Genomic DNA, 26964 nt, shown 5'->3' with positions numbered 1-26964 from the left:
AAGTTGCTTCTTGGGCAGATTTTTTTAAATGGAGGTACTTTGGATTGAATCCAGGACCTTGTGCATGCTAAGCATGTGCTCTACCACTGAGCTATACCCTCCTCTAACTCTATGATTCTTGACATTCAGAGAGTTCAGTGGATGAGGTCTATGCCACACAGATACAGGTATGCTTTGTTACAGGGAACTGCTAGACAGGAGAGATGATGGTGAAGAATGAGCCCCGCCATGAGCACATCGAAAGCACTGAACAAGCCTGAACGATGTAACGCAGCTGTCAGCTGATACTTCACAGTTGGCTGCCCACCTTATGGTATGCAGTCTGGCAAGTCAGATGACAAGCATGCCATTGTCCCAAATGGGCCTTTCTGAGATTCTTGCACTGTGCCTTGTGGGGTTGGGTGGAATGAGGGGTAGGATGCTCCTTCAACATTGTACTGCTGAATTCTCTGTAGTGAAGCATCACCAAAGGGCAGAGGGCTGCTCTCCACCTCCACTCATCCCAACCATCACCCTGGATTTGCAGGATGGCCTAAGGGACTCTGCTACTCTTGGAGGGCTTTTGGGGAAGGAGGCACAAGACTGGTCTGTGTTATGTGATGCACGGCCAGCCAGAATTTCATGGGGTGGAACAATTCCCTTTAGGTTTGGAGAATCCCCCCAAGGCCAGCTCTCATAAAAAGTGACCTCTGAGTGTTTAGTTGCAGATAAAGAAGGCCCTTGGGGCTGGCATCCTCCAGAACCTGTGAGAGCGTCTAGAGTTCCCAGGATTTGAGCTAGAACCACGTCCAGCTCTAATCTCTGCAAAGAGTTTGGGTATGGAGCCCACTTGGGTTAGAAGCGTGCCATCTTTTTTCAAAAACCAGATAGCCTTTTCAAATGAGAATTCTGTGATATCATATCTTCTAAATATAAGGGCAGTTGTATCTTTTAAGCAAGATGCACATTCATCACTCTCTATAACTTTTTTTTTTAAAGCTACAGTACTTTTACAAAAGAGAAAGGAGTATGTTCACACGCCAGTGCCACCTCACACTCAGTCAGGGAGGAGGGATTTCAAACTGCTCCTCTGCTGTCATCTCACTTCTCTGGTTTCGGGTGTTTAGAAATCTTCATCTTTGGACTTCCCAAGTGCAAAATGTTTTCCTTGGGACCTTATTATTCGTGATTTACAAAAAAATACATCCCTAATAACATTATATAACTAATGCCATATACTCCCAATTTTTATTTCTACCTGGAAATAATTTTTAGAAAGTTGTTCTCATAAAACATGTACAATTCTATATGCATTTTTACTCAACACATAGACACTTCTTCATGTGGCTTTAACATTTATAATTTTAAGGGACTTATTAATATTGTATTGAGTTGAAATATTAGAATTTATTTAACCATTCCCCTGCCCTAGGTATTTAACATTTTTTTCAAATTTTTTGCAATTTATATATTGGTATTAGAGATATCTTTAAACACACATATTTTTGCATTGAAATTATTTTATAGGCTAAATTAATAAGAATGTGATCCTTGGACCACTTTTATGGCATTCATTAAGTTTTGTTTTTTTTCTACTCCCGAAGATTAAATCAACTGACAAAGCCGCCAAGCCACCAATTAGTATGAGTGTAGCTACTTTCTCAGTTTCAGCGCTTACATTTTTCTTTATTTGTGCTCATTTACTAAGTATAAAGTGGCACTTCTTAATGTTTTCCTTTGCATTTCTTTAATGGTTAGCAAAGTTAAGCATGTTTCAATTGTTGGTTTCCTTAAGTGAGACAAAGACAAATACTGTATGATGTCACTTATAGGTGAAATCTAAAAAAAAATGAGACAAATTTGTGAATATAATAAGATAGAAACAGACTTACAGTTACAGAGAATGGACTAAGTGGTTACCAGTGGGTAAAGGGAGGAGGGGAGGAACAAAATTTGGGTAGAGGATTAGGAGGTACAAATTACTATGTATAAAATAGATAAGCTACAAGGATATATTGTACAGCACAGAGAATATAGCCAAAATTTTTAAATAACTATAAACGGAGTGTACAACTTTTAAAAATTGTGAATCACTATGTTGTACCCCTGAAACTTATGTAATATTATATATCAACTCTACCTCAGAAAAAAAATCCCCAAATGTTCATTTCCTGTTTCAGATCCTTCTAAGGTCTTAGTATGTTTCAAGCGAGAAAGCTTAGCAACTGACTTTATCATCTTTTAAACACTTGAGAGGCTGAAGGGCTCGGTCACAAGGATTAGCTCTCACTGGCTCAGCTGTCTCTGCCTTATGCAGCTGATAGAGACGTGGTACCCTGAGCTGCAAGTCTCCCCAGGGGATCTGATCACATCTACAGAACCCTTATTCTCTACCAGGCCTGTTAGTTGGGTCTAGACCCTCTTTCTCATTACTGTGCACTATCTTCAAAACACTCATTGAATAAAAATTTAACTTGCTAAAGAGATTTGATCTATTTTCACAAACATGAAAACACAGAGACTCAATAGATTGCTGATCTTTTGTGATTAATGCACTATGCCTCCCACTAGCCCCTTCCTAAAACAAATTCACCTTTTACTCTCAAGTCTAACTGAAGGTGGGGTCTGTTAAGTAGCAGGACAAGAAGAAAATAAGGGCTCTCCAGACTTGAACCAGATCACCTGGCTCCTGTGTTAAAATGGCCATGACTCCCCATTAGATGGGCCTCTACAGTGAGAAGACCAGATAAGGACAAGCTCTGATTTGGAAGTTTCAAAGTATAATATTGATCACTGAATTCAGAATGGCAATAGTTATAGACCATCAGGGGAAAAATATTTAAATAATGAATATGTAAGTCTTTTATCCAGCAGTCACATTAAAAACATCAAATTCTAGCTAACATTTTCCCTTTACAAATTTGTCTTCTGAAACCCCATATCAAACCATACCAACCCTGGGTATTTCCATACCAAAAAGGATACCACAGTAGAAAAGAGAAGAACTAAAGTCACATCTGTGCCCCTGTATTTTCTAGCTCTGTGATCTCAGAGGTTAAGTTAATTCTCTTAACCTCTCCAAGCCTCTGCCTCCTCTTTTGTTAAAATACCTCCCTTGTAGGGTATTGTGATGACTAAGTATTATGTACCCAACATGTTTAGGGTCACATAATAGAGGTTCAATAGCTAAGAGGCTCTTTTAAAAAGAAAGCAACCCCACCACCACTGCCATCACTACTGTCAACGCACCAACTTCAGAGGGAATACTAAATCTGAAGATTCAGAATGAGAAATGAATAATTGGAATCTGTGGAAATTTCAAGGGCAGGAAAATCGAGTCACAGGATGACAGAGAGCCAAACCCAGTGTTTCTCTCCCCATCCATGGTTTGCAGGTGCCTTACTAAGGGTGCGCAGAGCCTCCAGCAAGCCCACTGCACTCCCCCTGCGTCCTCTCCACGCTGCGGATTCCAGAGTCCCCGGGAGACAAGTGCAGGAGGCAGCTTGCCTGCTTCATGCAGTCATTTAATCCCTTGACCAGGGACACACCTGGCTGTGTCCGCTGACAAGCACTTCCTCCGCAAAGTGCACCTTCACGGGGTTGGTCTTCAGCCTCGCCCTCTTCTCCTCCGTCAGGAAGGAGGACTTGGGGACTCCCTGCAAAATATTAACAGGACACAATTTAGAACAGGACTTTCAGACAAGCATCTTCTCATTTCTCAAAAAACAAAAGCAAAAACTCTGACAGCTGTTGAGAATTCAATTAAAACCCACAGAGAATGATGGCATCCTACTAAAGACCACTTTTCATAAAATCCATGGCTCTCAACATAGACTTGTCTGAGAACAAATGAACATTCAATATGGTGGCCAAAGGCTGTGGTATGAGGAAGACAAAGAAAACTGGCCTGTGAACAAGCAGACCTGAATTCCAACACAAGTTCTGCTACTCAACAGTTGCGAGAACTACTTCAAATGCAAATTCTTATGGAAGTAAACCAATTGTGTGTGTGTGTGTGTGTGTGTGTGTGTGTGTACATTGCCTCTCTTTGGCTTTCAGTCTTCTCTTATGCACAATATGGGGGTTGGACCAGAACATCCCCACAGGGCTCTCTGAAGCTCTGACTCCTCTGATTTATCCTTGGCCCTTCTTTGCTCTGCTCATCTTTTGGGTGGTGCCCTCTTTCTCCACAGGTAAAAAGAGTTATCACAGGTTGGTATGAGTCTGTGGTGAAGCCCTTGGCCTCGACCATATCAGGCTAAATTGTGACACTTAACGAATAGCAACTTGCATGATTTAGACCAACAGGATGTGATCTTCCTGGAAATCCTGATATGCTATTTCTAAGCCTGGCATCCTATGTTTCCTTGGTCTGGATAGTCCTTCAGGCCAGCCTCTAGAATGTTTACATGTATAACAGCCCCAGGATGGAGCTCTGAGCCACAGTCTGTGTGGCTGAAGAAAGAGAAACACAACAGAAGTCAAAGAAACTGCTGGAAACAATGCTCATAGACTCAGATAACACCAGGCCCCTGCCATGAAGAACATGAAGTAAACAAGTTACCTTGAGATTTTAACTCAAGAAGATAAATGTGATTTGTGGGTAACTGGAACCTTGGTGTGACAGAGGTCATGACTATGATTTAGTATCTCAAATACATAGTTTGCTTTAAAAAATTTAGTAGAAGGAGAGGGGGAAATAGCAGTGTTCCCGGAGAAGTAACGTGTGTGGTAATCCCTCCACTGGAGAAATTACTTAACCTCAATTTGCTTTCTTTTTCAATCAATCAGAAGAGATTGATGGAATAAGGCAAAGAGAAAGTTACAACCTAAAATTAAGCAATGAGACTATCAGACTGCTTTGAATGAGTTCAAAACTCATACCTGTGAATCGAGGGGGCTGATGGGCCTATTATATGAAACAATTGGCATCATCCACAGAACAGAGAATGGAGGAAATACTAGGAGACTAAAGATGATTAAGTATAAATTTCCCAGAAAATGAATATAGAAGAGTCAGGAAAACACATATGGGTATGTTTGTCTTTAATTCTTGGCAAAATCCAAGACAAGATAGGGTCAGAAAGCTTTCAGACACTGATCACTAATAACCAACATAAAGGGAGGGTATAGCTCAGTGACAGAGCACATGCTTAGCGTGCATGAGGTCCCGGGTTCAATTCCCAGTACTTTAACTGAAAAAAATAAAAATAAATTTAAAAATTTAAAAAACTAATATGGAATTACTAAGATTTTAGATTTTAAGTTTTATCATTTTCTTTATTCTGCTTTATGTTTGTGTTATTAGCCTTTCTTTCCTACTTCTTGCACTGACTGGACCTATTTCCTTATTAAATAATAAAATCACTTTTAAGGCTATGAATTTTACTCAGAGTATAGTTTCAACTGCATATAATAAGTTCTAAGAAGTAGAGTTCTAAATTTTAATTATTTTCTAACCAGTCTATTATAATATTTTTGCTTTTCTATTTGACTCCATCTTTAGTTAGATAGCATTTTTATTCCAAATGGGTAGTTTTAATTACATTTTTGATAGTTATCAATTTGTATTTTATTATATTCTGGGAAAGGGAATTATAGAGTTGCTTATCTAAGGAATTTATTGAGTTTTTATTTTGGTAGCCGGGGATGCGGTCAATTAGATTAAACTGTTAAATGCATTATTAAAATTCTCCAAACCCCTATTTATTTTTTTGTCTATTTGTGGCTAAGGCTAAGAGGTACGTACTAAAGTCTCTCAGAAAGAATTTTCTGTCAACTTTCCCTCCTTGGTAGTCTTCTCTTACAGTTTGATTATGTATAGTTCCTTGTATCACACAGAAAGGACACCCAGGCCTGTGGTGGTTCAGGATGGCTGTGGCCTCCCTGTGCATCATCTCTGCCACACTTTGCCATGTGCTGAACCTCACAGCTGATCAGACACGTTCATGTCCAGCACCTTGCTCATAACAACCCATTAGATACACAAGGCAGTTATTGTTGCCATCCCTGTTTTACAGATGACTTCTCCACAGTGACACCACTCAGATCTGTCTTGAAACTCCTAGTTTGGTACCCTGGTCATCCCACTCTGCATAATCACGAGTCTGTCTCCTTAGCTGGACCATGAGTTCTTGAAGCCTGGACCCACATCTGTTTCCTCCACAACACTGGCACAGAGGCGGTCCTCAGGCAACACCGACTGCCCCGGCAGCTGTCCCCTGTGCCCTTTGCCTTCCCCGTTTATTCTATGACAGATATTCCACTAGGGGTACAGAGTCTTGGGGCCAAGGAGGGTGAAACTAACACACAGGAAATAGAAAGAGATTTACCGACGTGCAGCGAACAACTGTGATTGAAAGAGAATCTTCAGCTTCCCTGAAAAAAAGGATAAAGACAAAAAAAGTCATTCTGGGTGATACATCTGTGTGTGTGTGTGTGTGTGTGTGTGTGTGTGTGTGTGTGTGTGTGTGTTAGGGTCAAAAAGACTGGCAGAATTACAAAGCAGCGTCTCTTGCCTCAGCTTTTTTTGACTCAGCAAAATTGAGAAGGATGTTGAGAAAGAAGGACCTGATCTGTGAAGGAACGTGAGCTGTCCTGAGTGCCGCTTCTTCCTGGAGAAAATCTTCAGATACTTGCCTCTGTCATCTAGTCTATACCTACAGCCACTAAATTAAGTCACTTAGCCTTAATTTAGTCTATATGATGGAAAACTCATCCAGTTGCTATGACCCCGAGCTAGGTTTATGTCCAAAAAAAATTTTTTAAGAGAAAACATAGCAATAATACAGATCAGGGAAATATGCTACTTCAGAAAACAGACTAAACATTCACTAAATAGAATAAATGAATGTGCATAACATTTATCAGAAAAAAGCCAACCATTTTCTGGTGTTTGGGCACAAAGTCAGTATCATGAGCCCAACCATGTAATCAAATATTAGGCATTTTCATTTTCTTATCATTTCCTAGATTCCCAGAGCGATCAAATCAACCAGATAAGTGCCAAACTTCCACTTCGTATTAGAAGATAGAACTGAAATATTGATTTGTATACTCCTTTTTCTTTGCCACTGCTACACAGAGAAGCAGTGTGCAAAATAATTTCATTTGACTTCTCACAATATGAACATTTAGGCCAATTGCTGCCAGTGTGTTACTTCCTCAAACAGATAAACTCAACACAAGATTTCTAAGTGTCTGGGGATCACCTCTTTTCCATTTTACAGAAGAACAGACCTCTTCCAAGAGAATTCACAACAAACCAATATCCAGGTGCTCTCAAATGGACAGCCTGGCCTCACAGAGAGTTGGAGGAATTAGAGACATTTTATTGGGTTTTTTGTTTTGCTTGGTCTTAGAAGTGGTGATGACACTGGGAACTAAGCTAAAAAAATAAGCAGTCCCAGCATTTCCACACGCGGCTTATGGCAGAGAGCACAGATTCAAGACTCAAACTGGCTAGCAAGTCTTTAATGGCTCACCCTTCCAGGAGGAGAATAACCCCTGAACTTACCGTGTCAGCACCAAGACCCTCCATCATCTGGGCCTCACTTCCCATAGGCATCGATGCCTTACACAAATTGAAGTGCTCAGCGCCTGCTACTCCCCTCCCAGTCACTCCTGCTTATCACTTTGCCTGGACCACTCTCTACCTCCATCTTTGTGGGCCAAATTCTACTCAGCATTAAAGGGACATCTGAAATATTTCTGGACTCTTCTCTGGTTTTTTTGTTTGTTTGTTTGTTTTATGGGAGAGAGGTCATCAAGGTTTATTTACTTATTAATGGAAGTTCTGGGGATTGAACCCAGGACCTTGTGCATGCTAGGTATGCACTCTACTACGGAGCTATACCCTCCTCTCAGACTATTCTCTGTTTTGTCAAACCACAACTTCCTCACAAGTTGGGGAATCGCCAGTGTTTACAGCCCCTGTCCTCTGTTTCTCCTGATGCACTGTCTCCCCTCAATCTCAGTGGGGTGTGCACCAGCTGTAGCTGCACCTCTAGCCTGTACAAGTCCAGGAAGTGGAGTCCCTTGGCACCACAGGGTTCCTTGCCCAGAGAAGGTGCTTAATGAAGAGATCAGGGTTCACGTTCCCTAGACACCCCAATTCTGGTCTACTGCTTTTAATTGTAAAGACTTTTGCTCATTAGTCAGAGTTGGATCTAGCCTGACAGAGATATTAGTAGCAGTGAAAATCTAAAATTCGTTTGCTGGAATTGATCATCTTTGAGAAAATCACCTAATAATTTGGACAGTAAACTGCATGATTTCCATAACCATATTTCATTTTTGTAAAATAAAATCACCACGTCCTTTCCTAGCTGCCCCACCCAACCACCCACCTTATTCTCTGGCAGTCCTGAAGCGAGATTAGGTGTGGTTGAGAGGATTCTATTTTCTACACTCTGATGGATTCTCTGCAATCTTGAGCTGTATGTGTGTGTGTGTGTGTGTGTGTGTGTGTGTGTCACTGCAAGGGACTGACAAATATAGCACCTGTGCCTCCCAATCACGTCTGTAGGCAGGTGAGAGAGAGCAGATAGTAACCAAGATGGAATTCTAAAATGAGGCTGTTGCTACTGCTTTAAAGGAGACTGGATCTTACTTAAATCACAGGGAGATCAGTTAAGGCATTTCTGTCACCCATCTTTGCTCTACAATAATCTGTGCAACTCTGTGGATGATGGAAGACAATTTAGTACCTCAGAATATCGACTGCTCGTTCACAGGAAAGGTCTTCGGCGGGCTCATCGTTCATTTGGAGGATCTGATCACCAGGGAAAAGCTTGCCGTGAGCGGAACCTCCTGTTGGACAGAAAAGAAGTCACTGGTGCTTGTGCCAGGGGGGCCCAGGCCCCACGTGTCACTGCAGCACACCTAAATGGCAGCCTGATCCAGTCTCCAGGGCACCAGCTCGCCCTACCCCTAGCCAGGCTTGGGCTCACGGGGATCTCAGTTTTCCCGTTTACAAATCACGGATAATGTACTACAATCCATCACCTTCAAGGGATTGTTAGGAGACTGTCTGGGGAAAGAAGACTAGCAGAAACCCTCTGAATCAACGGAGCTGGCCAGCAAATCCACTACATTCATCTCTAAAGAACTCTCGGATGTGTGTGTGTGTGTGTGTGTGTGTGTGTGAGTGCACATTTAAATTAATAGATTTTTAACTAGTCCCAGATATAACATCAATACACAGCTGAAGCATGAAAACAAACACTAGACCCTTCCAGTCTGCTCCTCTTCACCCTGATGCAGCCTATATTTTAGAGACTCAAGTGAAAACAAATCAATAATTTCTATTACTGTCTGACCAGAAACTCTCCCCAGCTCAGAGCATGCAGGGTTCAGAGAGGAGAGCCTGATGATCCAAATACTGTCACCATCCCTGAGACTGGCTGGGGGCGGCACGGGTGGGCAAAGCCCTGGCTGAAGCCGTGGAGCAGGGGTGCAAACAGCAAGTGGGCCCCTCCCTCCCAGCACCATAGGAAGGTGCAAAGTCCAAGAGAATTAGGTCAAAATTACTGCCCTTTCTAACCTTTTTAGGGTAGCATTTTCTGCATTATGTTAAAGCACAGAGAGATGGGAAGAGAACCGGGGCTATTTCCCCGCAAGAAGCCAGAATCCTTTCTTGTTTCCCAGGCAGCCCCTACCTGCTGTGACGGCCACCACTGTTAGGGGAAGGGTCTCAGAAATGTGAAATCCATAGTCTTGGAGGAGGGCATCTTTGTCTATTTTTACTGTGTGTTTGACAGGGATGAGGGTCTGGGTTGGGATCCCGGGCGGCCCATCAGCTGCAGCAACTTTAGCCCTGGAAGAGAAGGAGAATGTAAAAAAAGACAGAGAGAGGATTCTAGTTGGTGGCCACAAACTGGGTCAGCCCCTCCTCCTGGAGAAGGAAGATGCAGAGCTAGCTGAGTGGGCACCAGCTCTTCTCTTGGGAGAGAGAAGACACAAACACCAGTAGATAAAATAGTAGGACACAGCACCATGCTCTAAATAAAAGAGAAGTCATGAAGTGCAATGGGTACTCAGAGAAAGCAGAGAGCAGTTTTAACTTTGTTGGGGAGGGGAGAAGGAATCAGGGAAGCATTTGCTACCTGGAAGAGGTGGCAGCTGAGAGATGCTGAGGGTATACCTACATAGCCCAAATCCTGGCACACAGAAGATATTCAGTAATTGCTGATGAGTCAATGTATGCATAGATGTATAGATGGGTAGGTGGATGGATGCACACATGATAGATGGATGGATGCATGGATTCATAGATGGATAGATGCATGGATGGAGGCATGGGTGTTTGCATAGATGGATAGATGCATGGATACATGGATGCATGGATGGATGGATGGGTGGGTACATGGATGGCTAGATGGGTGGATGAATGGATAGATGGACAGGCATTCCAGGCAGAAGGCACTGCTTCAGCAGAGGTATAGAAGAGGAAACACATGGACTGTGAATGAAAACCAGGAGTTGCTCAGTTTGGATGTCTGATGATGATTAATTTTATAGGTAGATGATTTCTTTGGTGATTTTTTTCTGTTTTTCTTTATGATGAATGTTGCTTCCCCTTCAACTTTGTAACTGTGAGCATTCCAATATAAAATCCCAGATAGCAAGAACTTCCTCTGTATTAATTGTTAAAAACATGGATGTTCTCTCTATATATAAAAGCAGGTAACTTGAAAGTTGTATTTTCTATCTCTCAACACCACATAGTGAATTTACGAGCTAGGTTTCATTTATCTGTAGCAAATGATTTTTACCCCCATAAGAGTCAGTGGTTCTTTCTAAGGAAGGTCAAATAGTGATGGGATAAGGTGTTTACTGTCCTTATAAACAACAGATGTGGAGGAGTAACAGCACCCTCTGCATTCTGCAGTTAAGGTCTTTTATTCTCATCCATTTACCAAACACTGTCAGGAACTCTGCCTAATGCATTAGGACCCCACTTATCTGAAAATCACCTCTCTGTCATTTATAATAATCTCAAGTTTCAACAAGGACCAGGAAATATTTTAAAAAACTGCTTCATGGAGCCAAAATGCAAGTGACAAGTCCAAGTACAAAGCCTCATGCATGTTATCCATCAAGGAGCTCCCTTAGGAGCAAGGACAGGATTTCTTCTAGGCAAGAACATGGGTAATACTGAGAAGAGCTGGAAGACAGACCTAACAAGAGGGAAAAAGCAGAAAATTCTGAAAATTTATACTGAATAAAACCCATAGGTATTCCTGATTTAAAAAAAAAAACTATAAAGCTCTGAAAGGAACTTTCTAAATATAATAAATAATATATTACACTGAAGGGCAAAAATCAACATTTGCATTCTTTCATAAAAAGCAACAGGAAGGATACCCTAGACATTACTCCTATTTACTGTAGCAGGAAAAATGCCTGGAATAGTTACCAGAGAAGGAAAAATGATGAGGAATAATAAGCATAGGAAATGGAAAAGTACTACCTTTTATTTTTCAAACAGATGATGATCTACATCTAGAAAATGATCACAAAGAGAATTACTAGGGCTTAAAAAAATAAACTTAGTGGAGCTGCAGGATAAACACACAAAACATAGCCAGAAAAAGCATCCAACAGTTCATTAAAAACAGAGTAGCTGAATGTGTATTAGGCGCTAGGCGCTCTTAATGAGCTGATGCAATAAAGGAAGACGCACGTAAAACTGATGCTGGATTTCTGGTTGGGAAGATTACATGAAAAGAAGTCCTGAACAAAAATACAGATTTGATGGAAATCCAGATTAAAAAAACAAAAACAAAAACAAAAAACTTGGTAATAGCAGCAGTAACAACAACAATAATCATTAATGGCATTTACTGAGCACTAACCATGTACTGGGGGGTGATCTCACTTACTTTCATAGCTCACTTGACCCTCATAACAAACCTGTGAGACAGGGATGATTATTACCCCTATTTTATAGATGAGGCTGAATCTTGCTTTGAGAGACTTTAACTTGCTTAAAGTCACATAGCTGGGGAGGGAGTTTCAAAGTGGGGAGATTTTCTTCGAGGGTAGTGTAGCACCACTTCTGGAGCAGTGCTGATCAAATGAAGGATAATACAAGCCACATTTGTAAGCGTAAGTTTTCTAACAGCCACCTGAAAACTGGGGTGGAGGAGGGGGAAGCAAGTGATTTTTAATACATTTTTATTTAACCCAATGTATCCAAAATACTATCCTTTCAACATGTAATCAATAAAAATAAAAATCATTGATGAGATATTTTGCACCCTTTTTTTCATATTAAGTCTTCAAAATCCAGCGTGTATTTTATACTTTCAAAATGTATCAAGTGAATTAAGTCAGAGAAAGGCAAATACCACTTCTCCTTCCAGTGGGGAGGGTACAGCTCAGTGGTAGAGTGCCTGCTTAGCATGCATGAGGTCCTGCGTTAAATCCCTAGTACCTCCAAAAATAACCAAAAACCAAAAAACAAAACAAAAAAACTCTTCCAGAGCATCTTCTAAACTGTGGTTCAAACTCCTTCCTAAGGAAGAATTCAGATTATTCTGCCCCAACAGCTCCCCATTACCCTCAGGATAAGAAGTTTAACTCCTCAACCTTATCCTCATGGCCCTATGTCTTTAGGTCTCAGGCCCTGGCCAACATTCCCCACCACTCCCCTTCCCAGGCCTTCACACCAGCCTAATCTTACCTGCTGCACCAGTTTTACATCTGGACCTCAGTTCATGCAGCTGCCTCACAGGAAAATATGAGGCCGATCAAAGCCTAGCTCAAGTGCCACCACTTCCAAAAAGCCTTCTCTGATTTCCAAGCCAGATACAAGTTCTCTCATCTCGGAGCTCCAACTCTCTCTTATGGCTCAGAGCACCTCAGCCTTCAGTAATAGCTATCTGATTCCATGTACCACTGCCTCTAATAGACTGTAAATTCTTGGAATGCAGGAACCATTTTTATCCACCTTTGTATTTCTCAGAGTGCTGAGTGAAGCGCTTTGCCCACAGAAAGCATCTGTGCTTATTAGGTGAATACATGAGTAATACGCTGTATAAAGGGAGCATGATATAAATTAGCACCTCTAATATGATTAGCAAAGGTGGAAAATGTATATATAACCACTAATAAACAGCAGACGATTTGCATATTTGAATTTAAGTAAGAGTTCAATGTTTGCCATTTGTCAAGTTTGCTTAATTTGATATGCAGCTCAGTCTTATGACCATCGTCCTAATCAGGACCATCTTCTCCATGTCCCAGAGCTCAGTAAATTGTATCAGGAAGATAATGCTCAGTTTCTCAAGCCAGACTCCTGGGAGTCATCCTTGACTTTACCCTGCTCTCACCCCTAATATCCTATCAGTCACTACTCCAAAAGATCTCCAAAGATGTCCATTTCTCTCTCTCTCCATGGCCACCATTCTATTTCAGGACCCTGCCTCCTGTCCTGAAGACAGATTTCTGCAACAGTCTTCTACCTGGTCTCCCCACTTTTCATTCTTATCTCACCTGAATGATTCTCCATCCAGCAGCCAGACTGATTTCATAAACACAACCCTGCTCACATGTCTGCCCTGACTGAATGACCTAATCCCAAATCCTTACCATGGCTTAATACACCCCTGCCCACCACTCTAGCCTCTACAACCAAGACATTTGTTCTCTCAGTATTTTTGTTCCAGCCAAACAAGTCTCCTTTGAGTGCTTCAAGTACACAAGCTCTTCCCTATGCTGAGAATATCCCCCAATCCCTGACCTTCACACTCTCTAGAGATTTCCCAAAACACCCAACCATACGCTTTACCTGCCCAACTCTACTCTATCTTCTGGTTTTGGCAGACATCTCTCTGTCTCTGTGATGAACACACCCACAAAACCTATGCATCCCTTTTTGAAATATACATCATATTTGTAATGACCAGTGTGAAGTCTCTTACCCTCTCTAGACTAAAGCTCATATGGCAAAAAACATGTCTTTCTTGCCCCGTGTGCTGAACTCAATGCTAGGCATAGAGTAAGGCTTAACAAGTGTTTGGAGAACAAAAGAAAAACACAAACCTTACCCCATGGTTAAGACAGAGTCCATGTGGATGCTTTTCAAATGGGTAGGCTTCATTTGTCTGACTTGTCCATCTGGAAGGGTTTGTTCCTCAACAGTGGTAGACAAACGAGGCCCCACTGTGTTGACTAATCTCTGGACAGTGTCAGCAGCTTTGGCCCAAAGTCTGGATTTGACATTTTCCCCAAAGGCCACATTTCAGCTTTTGTTTGGAAAAGGATTGCTTAAGAACAGGAGGCCTCTCCTCACAAAGAATGTTCAATATTTGACAAGGAACTGAAGGAAATGATCTCTGTAGCAAAATTTCCTCCTCTGTAGAATCTTATAAATATCAAACTAAGTGCTGACAATCCAAAAACCTATGTCTGCTGCCTTTGTAATGGTTTCAAATCACAAATCTCAGGTCATTCCTTTGACTTTACATTGGCTCAGTATAAGACCTGCGGCTACACTAATGGAATTTCTGTCAGATATGTGGATCAAGCCCAAGGTAGAACTAAGAAAAATGTTAAATTTATCATGAAAATAGCCTTGTGTAGACTAATTCTATATTTTATGGGTCATAAGTTCATATTGAGATTAATAACATTGAAAAAGAAAAATACCAGATGGAGATAGATTATGCTTCATTCTTTATCTGCTCTCTGATAGGCTGGAAAATATATTTTTGCTTCTATCTTGTAACAACAAAGAATTCACTTTTGCATTCCAGCAGGATGTGGAGAAACTATTTTGAATCTATGTTTAAACACTGTATTATGTTTAGCTTAAGTGATTTTAAAAGCTAAAGTCTGATATAAGCTGGATTTTTAATCTAAAGTTTATTCAGTGAAAGAAGAAATAGAAGTGGCAGTCTGTACCAGAAAGAAATGTATCATGTAGTCATAATCACAGGACTATGCTCGTGGCTGTGACAGTCTCTAGGGGACCACTGAATGTGCATATTGTGAGCAGAGCACTACTGGGCGAAGGCCTACGGTTGAAAGGAGGAGAAATCATTCCATTACTACTTTAAAAAGGAGGTTTAGAAGACAATGGCAACTCTGCAGATGCAGTGAAGGAGGCTTCTAACCTGTTCTCCTCGAATCTTTCCACTTTTGCCCACCAGTTGAAAAGCAATAAAATAACTGGTACCAGAAATGGTCTTTTTAGATCATTAGGAGTATTAGAAAGATCAAAATACCATTCCTATTATTTTTTTTTATTTTTTAATCAAAGTATAGTCAGTTTACAATGTTGCATCAATTTTTGATGTACGGCATAATCATTCCTATAATTAGTAAAGAGTATTTATGGTTGAAATAAACAAGTCAATTTAGAAAGAGTGTAAAATCAATAGCGAGGGCTTCTGACACCGAGATGCCATGATGCATGTGTGTGCGCATGTGCACAGTGTGCATAGGTATGCCTATGAGTACATCTATGGGTGTGTGCATGTGTGTGCAGACATGTGCATGTGTGCTCATTAGTATTAAGAGTCAAGATAAATTGAAAGAAATCTTTTTAAGCCCTTTAAAACCAAGCACCAAGAAGAAGGCATCAAATTCATTAAGTTCTTTATGTTTCTTTAAATCTTGCTCTATAAAACCAACACTTCCAGATTAAGAATAAGAGAATTCAGTAAATCTTATGTAGAACTGTTTTAATAACACAATAAAATCATTATAAAGTTCAAATGGAAGAAAAGGCAGGTAAGAGTGAAAAAATGGAAAATGAAGAGTAATAAAAGTCTAGTTTAATAGATAATAAATGTAGTTTTAATACAAATGTTTTAAAACAGGCAATTAGATCAATGGAATAAAATAGCTAGCCTAGGAAGAGATACAATTTCTCACTCACAGACATATGAATTTCATATATGATCAAAGAAGGGTCGTAAGTCAGTGAAGAAAGGAAAGCTCACAGTTAATGGTAATGCAAATAGCACTTATTATTTTGGAAAAAATCAAGTTAGAGTTATAGTATATTTATATTTATATTATATTGTATATAATATATTATCTACATAGTATATTGTCTATAATATATTATATTGTCTATATAATATATTTAATTATATATTATACTTAATTATATATATATCATGTTGTATGTATTATATTTACATATAACAAAATATTATAATATATTATAATGTATTTATATTAAATATTAAATATTAAATATCTTAAACTATCAAATTGAAAATTAATTAATTAAATTAATTACTAAGTGAGGATTTTCTAAGCTTAGAAGCAATCAATCACCAAGAGAATAAAAATAGAAACTTGTAGGAGAGAAAAAAATGGTATAATTAAGTGAGAAAGTATTCTATAATGTGTCTTTGTCATTTTATCACCTCCCTAGTTATACAAAGCTGTTAAGAAGATGACAATTTAGCTCCAAGCAAAATGGTTAAAAATTAGTTCATAACATAATGTCACTTTGTTGCAACTTTTATTAAGTAGTTTGTATTACATTCTTTATACAGAAATTCAAAACATGTCACAGAGACCTTTTGGGGAGTTAGCTATTTCTAAAAGAGCGCTGATATTGTAAATGTTATTTTTATACTGGAATGCAAAATTAAGTGGTGAGAGAGTAGTCATTTTAATAATCTGAGTAATGTTGCATTTCTACAATTAGAGGTTATCACTAGGCTTGTAACCTACCTAAGCGCACGCACACACACAAGCACATTCAAACTGAGTACCATTATCTGAATTTGACTAGTGATTATAGCAATAACCACCCACTGAAAATTTATTTAAAATTCAAGAAATCAAAGCAACTTTGAAAGTTGACACTCCTCCCCAGAAAAACACCCATTTTAAGATGCATTATAAAGCTCTAACATTACCCAGGTTCATAAAAGTTATCAATATGTTTAATAACGTTTGGAAATGAAAATCATCATTTTTGACTACTTGGCTCCTAGACAATTCAATTCGTGTCACAGATAAAATTTAACTTTTATGGAAAAAATGACAATTACAAGTAAAGTAAGTATAGCTGGCTGAAATGACTGGAAGCTCTTAACAGTCTAAAAAAAATAATAGGATTGCTAAAAGATGCATGTAAAATTCTATGACTGCAGATTAACTTCTATGTTTCCTTTTTCTGGACTATAGAAGAACATTTCAATGTACTTTTTCATTTCTTGACCTGGCTATCAGGGAACTCAGAGACAATGCTGATACTCAAATGCTAAATCCTACATCTAATTTTTGGCAACCTATTTACAGAATTTCAAGAGAGAAGATAGATATTAGAGAGTTCTAAGGTCAAATGTTCAGGCAAAGTCAAGTTAAAGTTACACGGATCTCTTTTCTGCAGGACTTCTCAGAGCCTTTAATGTGCTAAAATGCACTGAGTCATCAAGAGTGGGTGGGTAGGAGTGAGACATCGGCTGCATCACTTCCTAAACTTATCTGGCCATGGAGCCTTTTTAGTAGAGCAGCATCACACAGGACTAGGTTTTACAGAACCCATTTTAGGAAACAATGTGCCTAGAAGTTTTCCCGTTCGTTTCCCAAGAACTACCCAATCACTTGCAATCTCCTGGAACTCAATCACCTCTGGGCTATGAGATGAGGCTGATATCTGAGCTCATAGAGCCTGTGGTCTAGAAGAAAAAGGGATGTGCTCAAATGTAAGCGGAACACACCAAAAGAAGCACAGTGCTGATGCTACAAACCAAATACTATGGGATCTCTTGGGAGAGGTTAATTCTGACTGTGGGCTGAGGAACACTTCATAGATGATTGAGCGTTTCAGCCAGAATTTGAACCATGCGTGGGTTCTGGACACATGGAGATGGAAAGGAAGTGATCTGGCACAGGAACCCAGTCTAGGGGATGAGAGTAGAAGAGGGGTGCTTATAATAGCAGTGAGTAGGTCATTTTAGGGGGAGTCTGTTGTGAATGAGGCAAAACAGTAAGACAAATAGCTGTAAAGGATTGTGGGTCAATCATGGAAAGCCTTAAATGTCAAACAAAAATGTTTCAACTCATCCTATAAGAGAGGAGGACCTATCAAAGGTTTTGGAGCAGGGAGTGGGGATGGTCCTAAACAAGTCATTCTCGGAGCCTCGGGTTTTCAACTGTAAAATGGGGCTAATTCTCCCAGCCTTGTCTTATCGCAATATGTGAGGATCGGAGCACTTGTCTGCAGGGCAGTGCAACCCTGAGCAAGGTTTATTGCTCAGCAGTAGAACAGCTATTTCCAGTTCCTTCAGAAGAATGTGTGTCTCAGAAACACCTGACATGTGATATTTCATCTCTGCATCAGGGCCAGACGGGAAATCTGAGATGGAAAATGAGTGCTTCACAACAAAACATAATTTAAGTTCTCTTGTAGCAGTCAAATCAGATCTGTATTTGATTTCATTTCATTTTGTTTAGAATGAAACAGGGACTGTAAGGAACAGCTGCTGGAAACAAAGACAGGGAAAGAGTATAAACAGCAGATTGCCTGACACTGAGTACTAAGACAAGGGGTTGTGTGAGACAGAGAGAAACTGAGAGAGAAACTTATGTGAGGTGTGTTCAAAAGAGTATATGTGTGAGTGTGTGTTCCAGAGAGCGTACAAGCTCACGTGTGCAAGTATGTGGGTACGAGTTTGTCTGTGTGTATGTCTGTGTGTGAATGTGTGTATCTCTGTAAAGCATGTATGACTTTGGTGTGAGTGTGTCTGTGGGCGCCCACTGAAGGACGCAGAGGGAGGAGCTGGAAGGGGACAGAGATAAAGGCACTCCAGCAAAACTGCTGACCCATTTACACTTCTCCCATCACAGGGTGTAAGAACAGTGATCCCCAGGCACTGCCAAGACTGCAAAATCTCCTCCCACGGGGACACTGAACCCTTGCAGCCAGAAATCCCTGCCAGCCCAGGAGCCTTACCGGGCCGAGCTGTCCCGGGAGCGCCGGAGCCATCTTGCCACCATTTGTTCTATTCTGTGTGCTTTCCGTGTCTGGAATAAACTGCTCTCCAGCTCTTCCATTTACCTAAAAGGAAGAAGAGTTCTTTTAAGAAGCTTACCAAAATATTTATTTGGAAGAGCATTTTGACAAATCACTATGATGCTGCCTGTATTTGCCAATTTTAGGATAAGCTGATCAAATAACTAGGTCTCTCTTTTTATCTGAAATTAACATAAACAGGTGCTCAGTGTCCATAGAGGGAACAACTATAGCAGCCTGCTGCCTGAAGGAGTCCACAGTCTTGTGGTAAAAAGACTGGCTTTATGTCTTAAATGGTTAAACGTAGGATTAGGGAATGAAATAGATAAGGCTTCTCAAACTGTGACTGTGACCCACTGGCAGAGACACTCCTTGCTGCGTGATACTGCCCGCCCGCCCCACCCCCCGCAACTATGTGCACATCCCTGGATAGCAAAGCTCAGCTTTGCCTGCATCAGGAACCACATGGACATGGAATCATTCTCGTCAAACTGTGCCTGTTCTTCTGAGTGCTGCTTCTCTTGTTCAATGTCTTATATCTAATTTTTTGAATAGGTAATTCAAATTTTTGAATAGGTAATTTTGAATTTGTATAATCCAAACCCTAGATTGTAAAAAAAAAAAAAAAAGGAAGAAAAAGGATATACAGTTACTGTATTGTGCACTTACAAATTGTTAAGAGGGAAGATCTCATGTTAAGTGTGTTCTTACCATAATTTAAAAAATAATATACAGTGAAAGGTCTTTCCTCTAACCTTACCTGTCCCTATCTACCTACTTCCCTCATGCATACATAATCATCTCTCTCCTTGAGATATTTGTCTTTCCAGAGTTTTTGTATGTCTATACAAACAAATGCAAATATTTTATATACCCTCTTCTTAACACAAAGGACAGCACATCATATACACTCTTCTGCACCAGGCTTTCTTCTCCCTAGAATATATACCCTTGATATTTTTCCACATAAATACATAGAATGCCTCTTTATTCTGTTTGACAACTACTGAGTATTACACTATATGAATGTACTGTAATTTAAAAAATAGTCCTCCCTTGATTGACATTTGATAGCCAATCTTTTGCTATTACAAATAATACTGCAATGAGTTATGTTGCACATGTATCAATTCTGCATATATGCAATTATATATTTGGATAAGCTTCCAGACATTGAATCTCTAGGTCAGAACTTATATGCGTTTGTGCTTTGAAAGATATTATCAGGTTACCAAGAAAAATAGTATATGTGTTTGAGATTAAAATTTCATAAAATAATTTATATTTTTCTATTCTAGTCTATTTCACTTCTAAAAATACTGTTCTCAATTCACCAAATTAACTTCACAACCTAAAAAATAATGACACAAAATAAGACATGACATTGGCAAATAACCATGGATACAGAGAAAATAAAAAAGAATTATAAGAGATTATGTTGTTTAACATTACACAAACACATTTGAAAACCTGAAGGATATGGATGGGTTTCAAGGAAAATATGAGTAAGATGACCCTAGAAGATGTAGAAAATCTAAAAAGACAATTACCATAGAAGAGAAAGTTATTAAACAGCTACTACCCCCCGCCTCAAAAAATTCCAGGTACAGATAGGTTCAAAGATAAATTCTCACAAATTTATAAGATGTAGCCCACCCAGACAATTTTTGTTTTAAATATAAACTTTTAATTTTTGAATAATTTTAGGTGTATAAAAAGGTTACAAAGATAATACAGAGAGTTCCAATATACCATCCATCCAGCTTTCCTTGATAGCATGTTACAAAATCATTGTACCCTTGTCAAAACTAAGAAATTAACACTGGTGCAGTCTTACTAGCTAAACTGCAAATTTTATTCAGATTTCATCAGTTCTTCCACTAATGCTCCTTTTCTGTTCCAGGATCCAACCCAGGATATCGTGTTGCTCTTAGCCAGCTTAGTTTACTTCCCCCCAATGCTATTTCAGCTGTTCTAGAGCATAAAGAAGGAAAGCTTCCAAATTCTTTTCAAGCAGCCAGTATAGCATTGATACTGATTCTGATAAAAATAATACAGTAAAGCAGAGATACAATCTCTCTTATGAATGTCAAAATAAATATCCCAAATAAAATATTAGCAAATAGAATCTATCAGTAATCAACAGAATAACAGGGAGATCTATACTACAGTACGCTAACCATTTTCATACAAAAATGAAAGTGGGGCACCCAAACTCATCACTTTGGAAAACTAGAGACTTAAGTTTTTCATCAAATGGTAGCCACATACAAATTAATGGTGTAAAACATAGGCTTCAACCAAAAATAAATTCTATTTAGATCAAGGGATGTGTCAATCTAGCTTTTTTCTATCATGGGAACAGCAGGCCTGAACACTGTCTTCAGTTCTACATGGCTCACTTTTTAAAACTATAAAAATGAGGGAGAGTAGATTTCTGGTTAAACATGGTGAATTGAAATAATGTGAATCGAAATAATAATTGCCTCTCTTTCCTAAATAAACCTTATAAATTACAGTAAAGAAATAAAAAGGGGATAAACCCATTGGATAAAGAGAAGAGAGAAGACAGTGGATGAGAGATGTTGACAGTGTTTGAAAGATAGAAACTGTTTTGAGGAGAGAGAACTGAGCAGAGCAAAGGAAACAGAAACCTACGTGCTTGCAGAAGGAGACACTGACAAAAATGAGCTGATGTGCCCTATGATGGCTCAGGAATTAGAGGCAGTAGGTTCAGGAGAAAGCAGGGATGAGGCATAGGGCTGAAAACATGGAAACAGGTCTCTATAAAGCAGCAATTATATTCACAGGCCCCTTCCCACTACACCTGCCCACCTAGACAACCATCCCTTCCCCATCCTCCTGGAGACAAGAGGCTTATTCTTTACAGAATCAAACAAGAGAGGCTGGAGACTTAGGGAGACTGGGTACAAAAGGGTATAGGAATGAAAACAGAAGGATTAAGAAAAACTCATTTTACTAAAGGTCAAGACCTCCTTTGCCCAGTTCCCAGAATACTGGCAGTTAGGAATTTATGTGCAAAGTAAGAGTTTAGAGAATCCTTTTCTGGGGAATTAAATAGCACCTGAGAAAAGACCTTCAGATATTGAAACTTCTGGCAACTTACTTCCAGGTTATCCTGCTCTGAAATCTACTAGTCAGTGAGCCCCATCCACTGTACAAAGCTTCCAGCCATTTGTTTTAGTGCCTCACTCTTACACATGAATGGATATTTGAGGAAAACCTATATTATGAGAAACAGATTAAAACAAACAGAACTCAGAAGAAACAGAGACAATGCAGGAAACAGAAGAAAAAAGTGTTACTCTATAATTCAGACTCTCAAAAAGATAATACATCCATGAAATAAGAAAAGAATTTTCTTTGAAAAAGAACAGAGAATAAGAATGAACACTCGGAAATTAAAAATAAGATAACTGGAATAAAAATTCAATTAAAACGTTGAGAAATGTAGTCAATGAACTATTACAGAAAGAGTAACCAAAAGCCAAAGTTGGGATAACAGAAAAAAGTTAGAAATGTATAGTTATCAACTCAGGAGGTCCAATATTCATCCAGCATGAGGTCTATGAAGAGAGAGCAAAGGAAATGGAGGTAAGGAAATTGTTAAATAAGTCAATAAAGTTTCCCTGAAAAACCTAAGTTTCCAGATTAAGAACATCTGCTAATTATCCAGAATAATTAATGAAAGAAGACCCAAACCAAGAAATAACATCTTAAAATTTCAGAAACTAGAAACAGAGTATCTTCAAAGCTTTGAGAGAAAAAAAAAAAAAACAGATCACAAACGAATAATTGAGAATAAAAATGGCATTAGACGTCTCAGTATCAACAATGGAAGCCTGAAGACATTGAAGCCATGCTTTCAAATTTCTGAACAAAAATAATTTTCAATCTAGAATTGCATATCAACCCAAACTACCAATCAAATAGTAGACATTTTCAAATGTTTAGGTCTCAAAAAATTTACCTGTCATATACCCTTTCTCAGAATGCTACTAGAGTATGTACCCCAGCAAAATAAGGAAGTAAATAAATAAAGATGAGATCTAGGAAATTGGGGACAAAATACAGACAAGAGACAAAGAGAACATCGAGGATGACCATGAAGGAGTATAATATGCTAATGCCCGTATATAAGAACTAGGGAACCTGTACAGACTGGTGCATGAAGACACAGATCTTAGGGGAAACACATAAGAGTGGATAGATTTTCTAATGTGTTTGTGCAGAAAATTTCACTGAGAAGTTTGGAAAGTATTAGCAATAAGTACATGGAAAACTAAGCAAATCAAAGACAAGGAGAATGTTGTATAAGAAAGGAAACAAAATTATAGTTCATTACTTGGCTCAACAATGAACAATATTTACAGTGCAGTAATTGTAATGTAAACACTGAAAAATGATTTCTCAAAACAGTGATATAACAATGTCAGGAGAACATGGTGAAGGAAAACTAGTGTAGTGGTACAAGAGCTAAATCCTCACCTACCAAAATAATTCGATAATGTACAAAACTATTTAATAAGTTAAGAAATAGTAACTCAAGCATATTTCTCAGAAATATGGAAGAATAAAACAGAGGAAACAGCTGGAAGAATTGAAAGTTGCTTCTAAGATAAGAAATTAGAGGCTGAGAAGGAGCGGGGCCAGGACTGCTGATTCTATTATAAGCCCTTAGTACTATTTTTTAAAACTTTTTAACTACTTTTAATTATTTAATTTAAAGAATTGAATATATGCATATAGTAAAACACACAGAAAAATATATAAGTAAAATCACCTGTAATCCTACCTGTCAGAGTTATCAATTGTTAATTTTCATTCTTTTTCTATATTATGCTATATATATTTATTAAAATGAGATATTATACATTTCCCACTTAATATTTCATGAACAATATCCCATATTAATATTTAAGCATTTATAGCATTTAAAACTGCTATGTAGTATCATTTTCTTTGGTCATATCATAATTTATTCAATAAATCTATCATTGGATATTTGTGCTGTTTCCAAGTTTTCACTATTATAAAAGCTTTACAATGAACATCCTTATTCATGGTATATGGCTACTTCCCAGGTATTTTCTTGGGATAAATTCCTAGAAATAAAATTACTGGATTTAAGCATATGTTCATTTTTAAGAATTTGGATATGTATGATTAAATTGCTTCCAAGGTACCAATTTGCACTCGTGCCAGGACAGACCTTTGTAAATACTGAACATTACCATTTAAAAAATACTTGCTAACAGAATGGAAAATGGTGCCTAATTATGATTTAAATGTTTATATTTTGAAAAATACAGAAGACAAAAATAAGTAAAATGCACGTTTGCATAAATACTGTGTATTATTTAAAAATATTTGCTAATGGAATGGAAAGTAGCATTTAATTATGAGGTTAAAATACATTTTTTGAAAAATATAGGAAATTAAGTAAATGTCATATATAATTCCATCACATTACAATTATATAAATTGAATATCTTTCTTGAAACATCCAGTCCAGTCCCTCAGAAGTTAACAATTTAATGGGTATTCACGCTAACTTTGCCCTAAATCTACAGAGACCTATATTATTTATATTAAAATATATAGGCCAAAAAAATAGGATCATGCTATACTCAATGGTCTGCACCTTGTATTTTCAACTGGTGAATATACCCTGGACATCTTTACACATCAGAAATCATTACAGTTTTGATTTGAAGTTATTTGATTACTTGTACATCTGAACATTTTTCATGCGCTATCGCCATTTATATTTCTTTTTTTGGTACTTTCCTATTTCTGTTTTTTCCTTATCTTTCCACTAGAATGTCTACCTTCTTGTTATTTTAAAAGCTTTTATAATAAGAATTATTTAATGTCCCCTTGCCAAGGACACAAAACCACATCATATTTCTGTGGGGACTTACTATGGAGTGTTAAGAATGTGGGTTCTAGTGTCTTGACAACACAGAAACTAATCACAAGGACAGGAGAACAAACATCCAGCAAAGCCCACAGGATATAGTTTCCAAATATCAATTGCCTCAGTCAGGCCCTTAACAGGAGTGAGTAGTTGCCATTTCTAGGATATGGATATTAACTTGATTTGTCCTATGTCTGAGCATCACACTCTTAGCACCTTTCTATAGGGATCTAGGATGGTAAAGCGACTTAAAATCAGGCCATATGAAGAATCATTAAAAAAAATCAAAGCATGTTTATTCAACAAAGACTTGGATGTGGCATATGTGATTATGGTTTACAAACGGTCAAAAGGCCACCAGGTACAAGAGACATATGCCACATGATTTTGGGGTGCAGAGCCAAGATTAATGGGGGAATGCTACAGAGAGCGAGACACCAGGTCAGGCTAAAGCTAGGCCTCCCTAGTGGTTCCTAGGAATCCAAGGATGGAATGAATTTTCTCAAGAATTAGCAAGATCCTGGTCACTGAAGGCAGTCAAGCAGAGGCTGAATGAATAACTAACACTGCATGGACATGGAAGGGACATTACAATAGAACACAGGGACTGGATGACTTCTGCAGTTCCTTCCTTCCATGCAACCTGAGGTCTCTACTAGATCTAAGAAGCAGGCAAGATGATATTTACTGTGCTCTGTCTCAAAATTCAAAGACCCACATCCCCTGGAGTAGCTGGAAATCCTGAAGTCACCACAGGACTGGAAGATACAAAATCTCTGACCACTATGTTGTTTCAGTCTCCAAATGACTGCAGAGTTGTCAGGGATCTCAAGCTCATCCATGATGACATTCCATTCCTTTCAAAGGTCATCAAACTGCTGTGGTTACTTGCAGGGGACTGTTACAAAACCTCTGCCAAATACAAATTAGCTAACTGATTTATATAAATATATATAGCTCTAATTAAAATAATTAACTTGCATTATATATCTGGACTGTGAGTAGGCACATGTCTTCAGCCAGGGATTCCCCAAAGACCAAATAAATGACATCAACCAAGCCACTGAAAGTGTTCCCTGACTGAGCAAAGCCTTAACAGGAAAGTTTAAAATCAAGAAAATGACCTGCTAATGTTTTTAATATTAGCCTCTGGACTTCTGGGTCAACGGAAGAAAATAAGAGCCCAGGAAATTCCCAAACATTTGAATCTTCTCTACAGTCCCATTGCCAAGAAGTCATCTTGCCTCTAATTGTTCTGTCATTCACTGTTGGACCTATCTTATTGCTAGAAAATTTCTTTACATAAAGCTGAATTCTACCTCTCCAGAGCTTCGGTCCTCCGCAGTAGTGCTGCCCTCAGAGCACCGTCCCTTGCCCCACACTATCACACCATTCAGAATAAATCAGCCCTCCTTCTATATATCAGCTTTTCTGGACCTGAATATAGCAATCTTAACTCCTCTGCCCCAGACCAAACATCCTCATTTCCTTCAACAGATCTTCATATGACAGGTTCACTTTAGATCACCCTCCTATGAGCACACACCAATTTAGCAAAATCCCTTAAAGGGCATGAATCTCGAAACAACACATTTCTGGTTGTCTGGAACAAGGTACCATGAAAGGACAAATTCTCTCAAAATATTTTGCAAATGGAAAAGAAGACTAAATATATCAGAGTGATAACTATCTTACAAAGTAAATAGACAAGGATATAAACCCTTCAAAAGGAATATAAGAAGTGACGATAAATTTTAGGAAACTATTAACTGCTAATGAGAAATGAAAAATATAGAAGGAGGCAGCAATGGATAGAAGAGGAACTGAAGAGCTAAAAATCACTTATACTAAATTGAAATTTGAAAATAAAACTAGATAGGAATTCAAGTGAGACTGTCATACCAAGAATCAGACTGAGGAGATTCAACTTGCAGATAATAGGAGCTAGCGGAGAAAAGAGAAAAGGAATGCACAAAATTGTAATCAAAGAAAGAGTTAATGGTACATTTCTTGAGCTGGAAAATATGTTTCAAATATATAGTGCACAAAAAGC

General features: G+C 38.6%; 1 protein-coding gene across 3 annotated transcripts in view; it reads right to left on the bottom strand.

Annotated features, from left to right (window-relative positions):
* The window catches only part of FRMPD1 (FERM and PDZ domain containing 1), a 118683-nt gene that overhangs the window by 19030 nt on the left and 72689 nt on the right, over positions 1-26964 (bottom strand). For 2 of the 3 annotated variants that reach the window (XM_045515212.2, XM_074361854.1), the window contains 5 exons: positions 18911-19015; positions 9639-9796; positions 8688-8790; positions 6312-6357; positions 3528-3635 (listed from right to left, as the gene is read on the bottom strand). In XM_045515212.2, the coding sequence (XP_045371168.2) occupies positions 3528-3635; positions 6312-6357; positions 8688-8790; positions 9639-9796; positions 18911-19011 (516 nt within the window). In that variant the 5' untranslated portion in view covers positions 19012-19015. Of the gene's footprint in view, positions 1-3527; positions 3636-6311; positions 6358-8687; positions 8791-9638; positions 9797-18910; positions 19016-26964 lie in introns of those variants that run through there. The other variant, XM_074361855.1, reaches the window with a different exon arrangement.

This window comes from Camelus bactrianus, chromosome 4, assembly GCF_048773025.1.
Source record: "Camelus bactrianus isolate YW-2024 breed Bactrian camel chromosome 4, ASM4877302v1, whole genome shotgun sequence".
Classification (NCBI taxonomy): Eukaryota; Metazoa; Chordata; class Mammalia; order Artiodactyla; family Camelidae; genus Camelus; species Camelus bactrianus.
The sequence above is the reverse complement of the archived record's forward strand: the minus strand, read 5'-3'. Positions and strand labels throughout refer to the sequence as shown.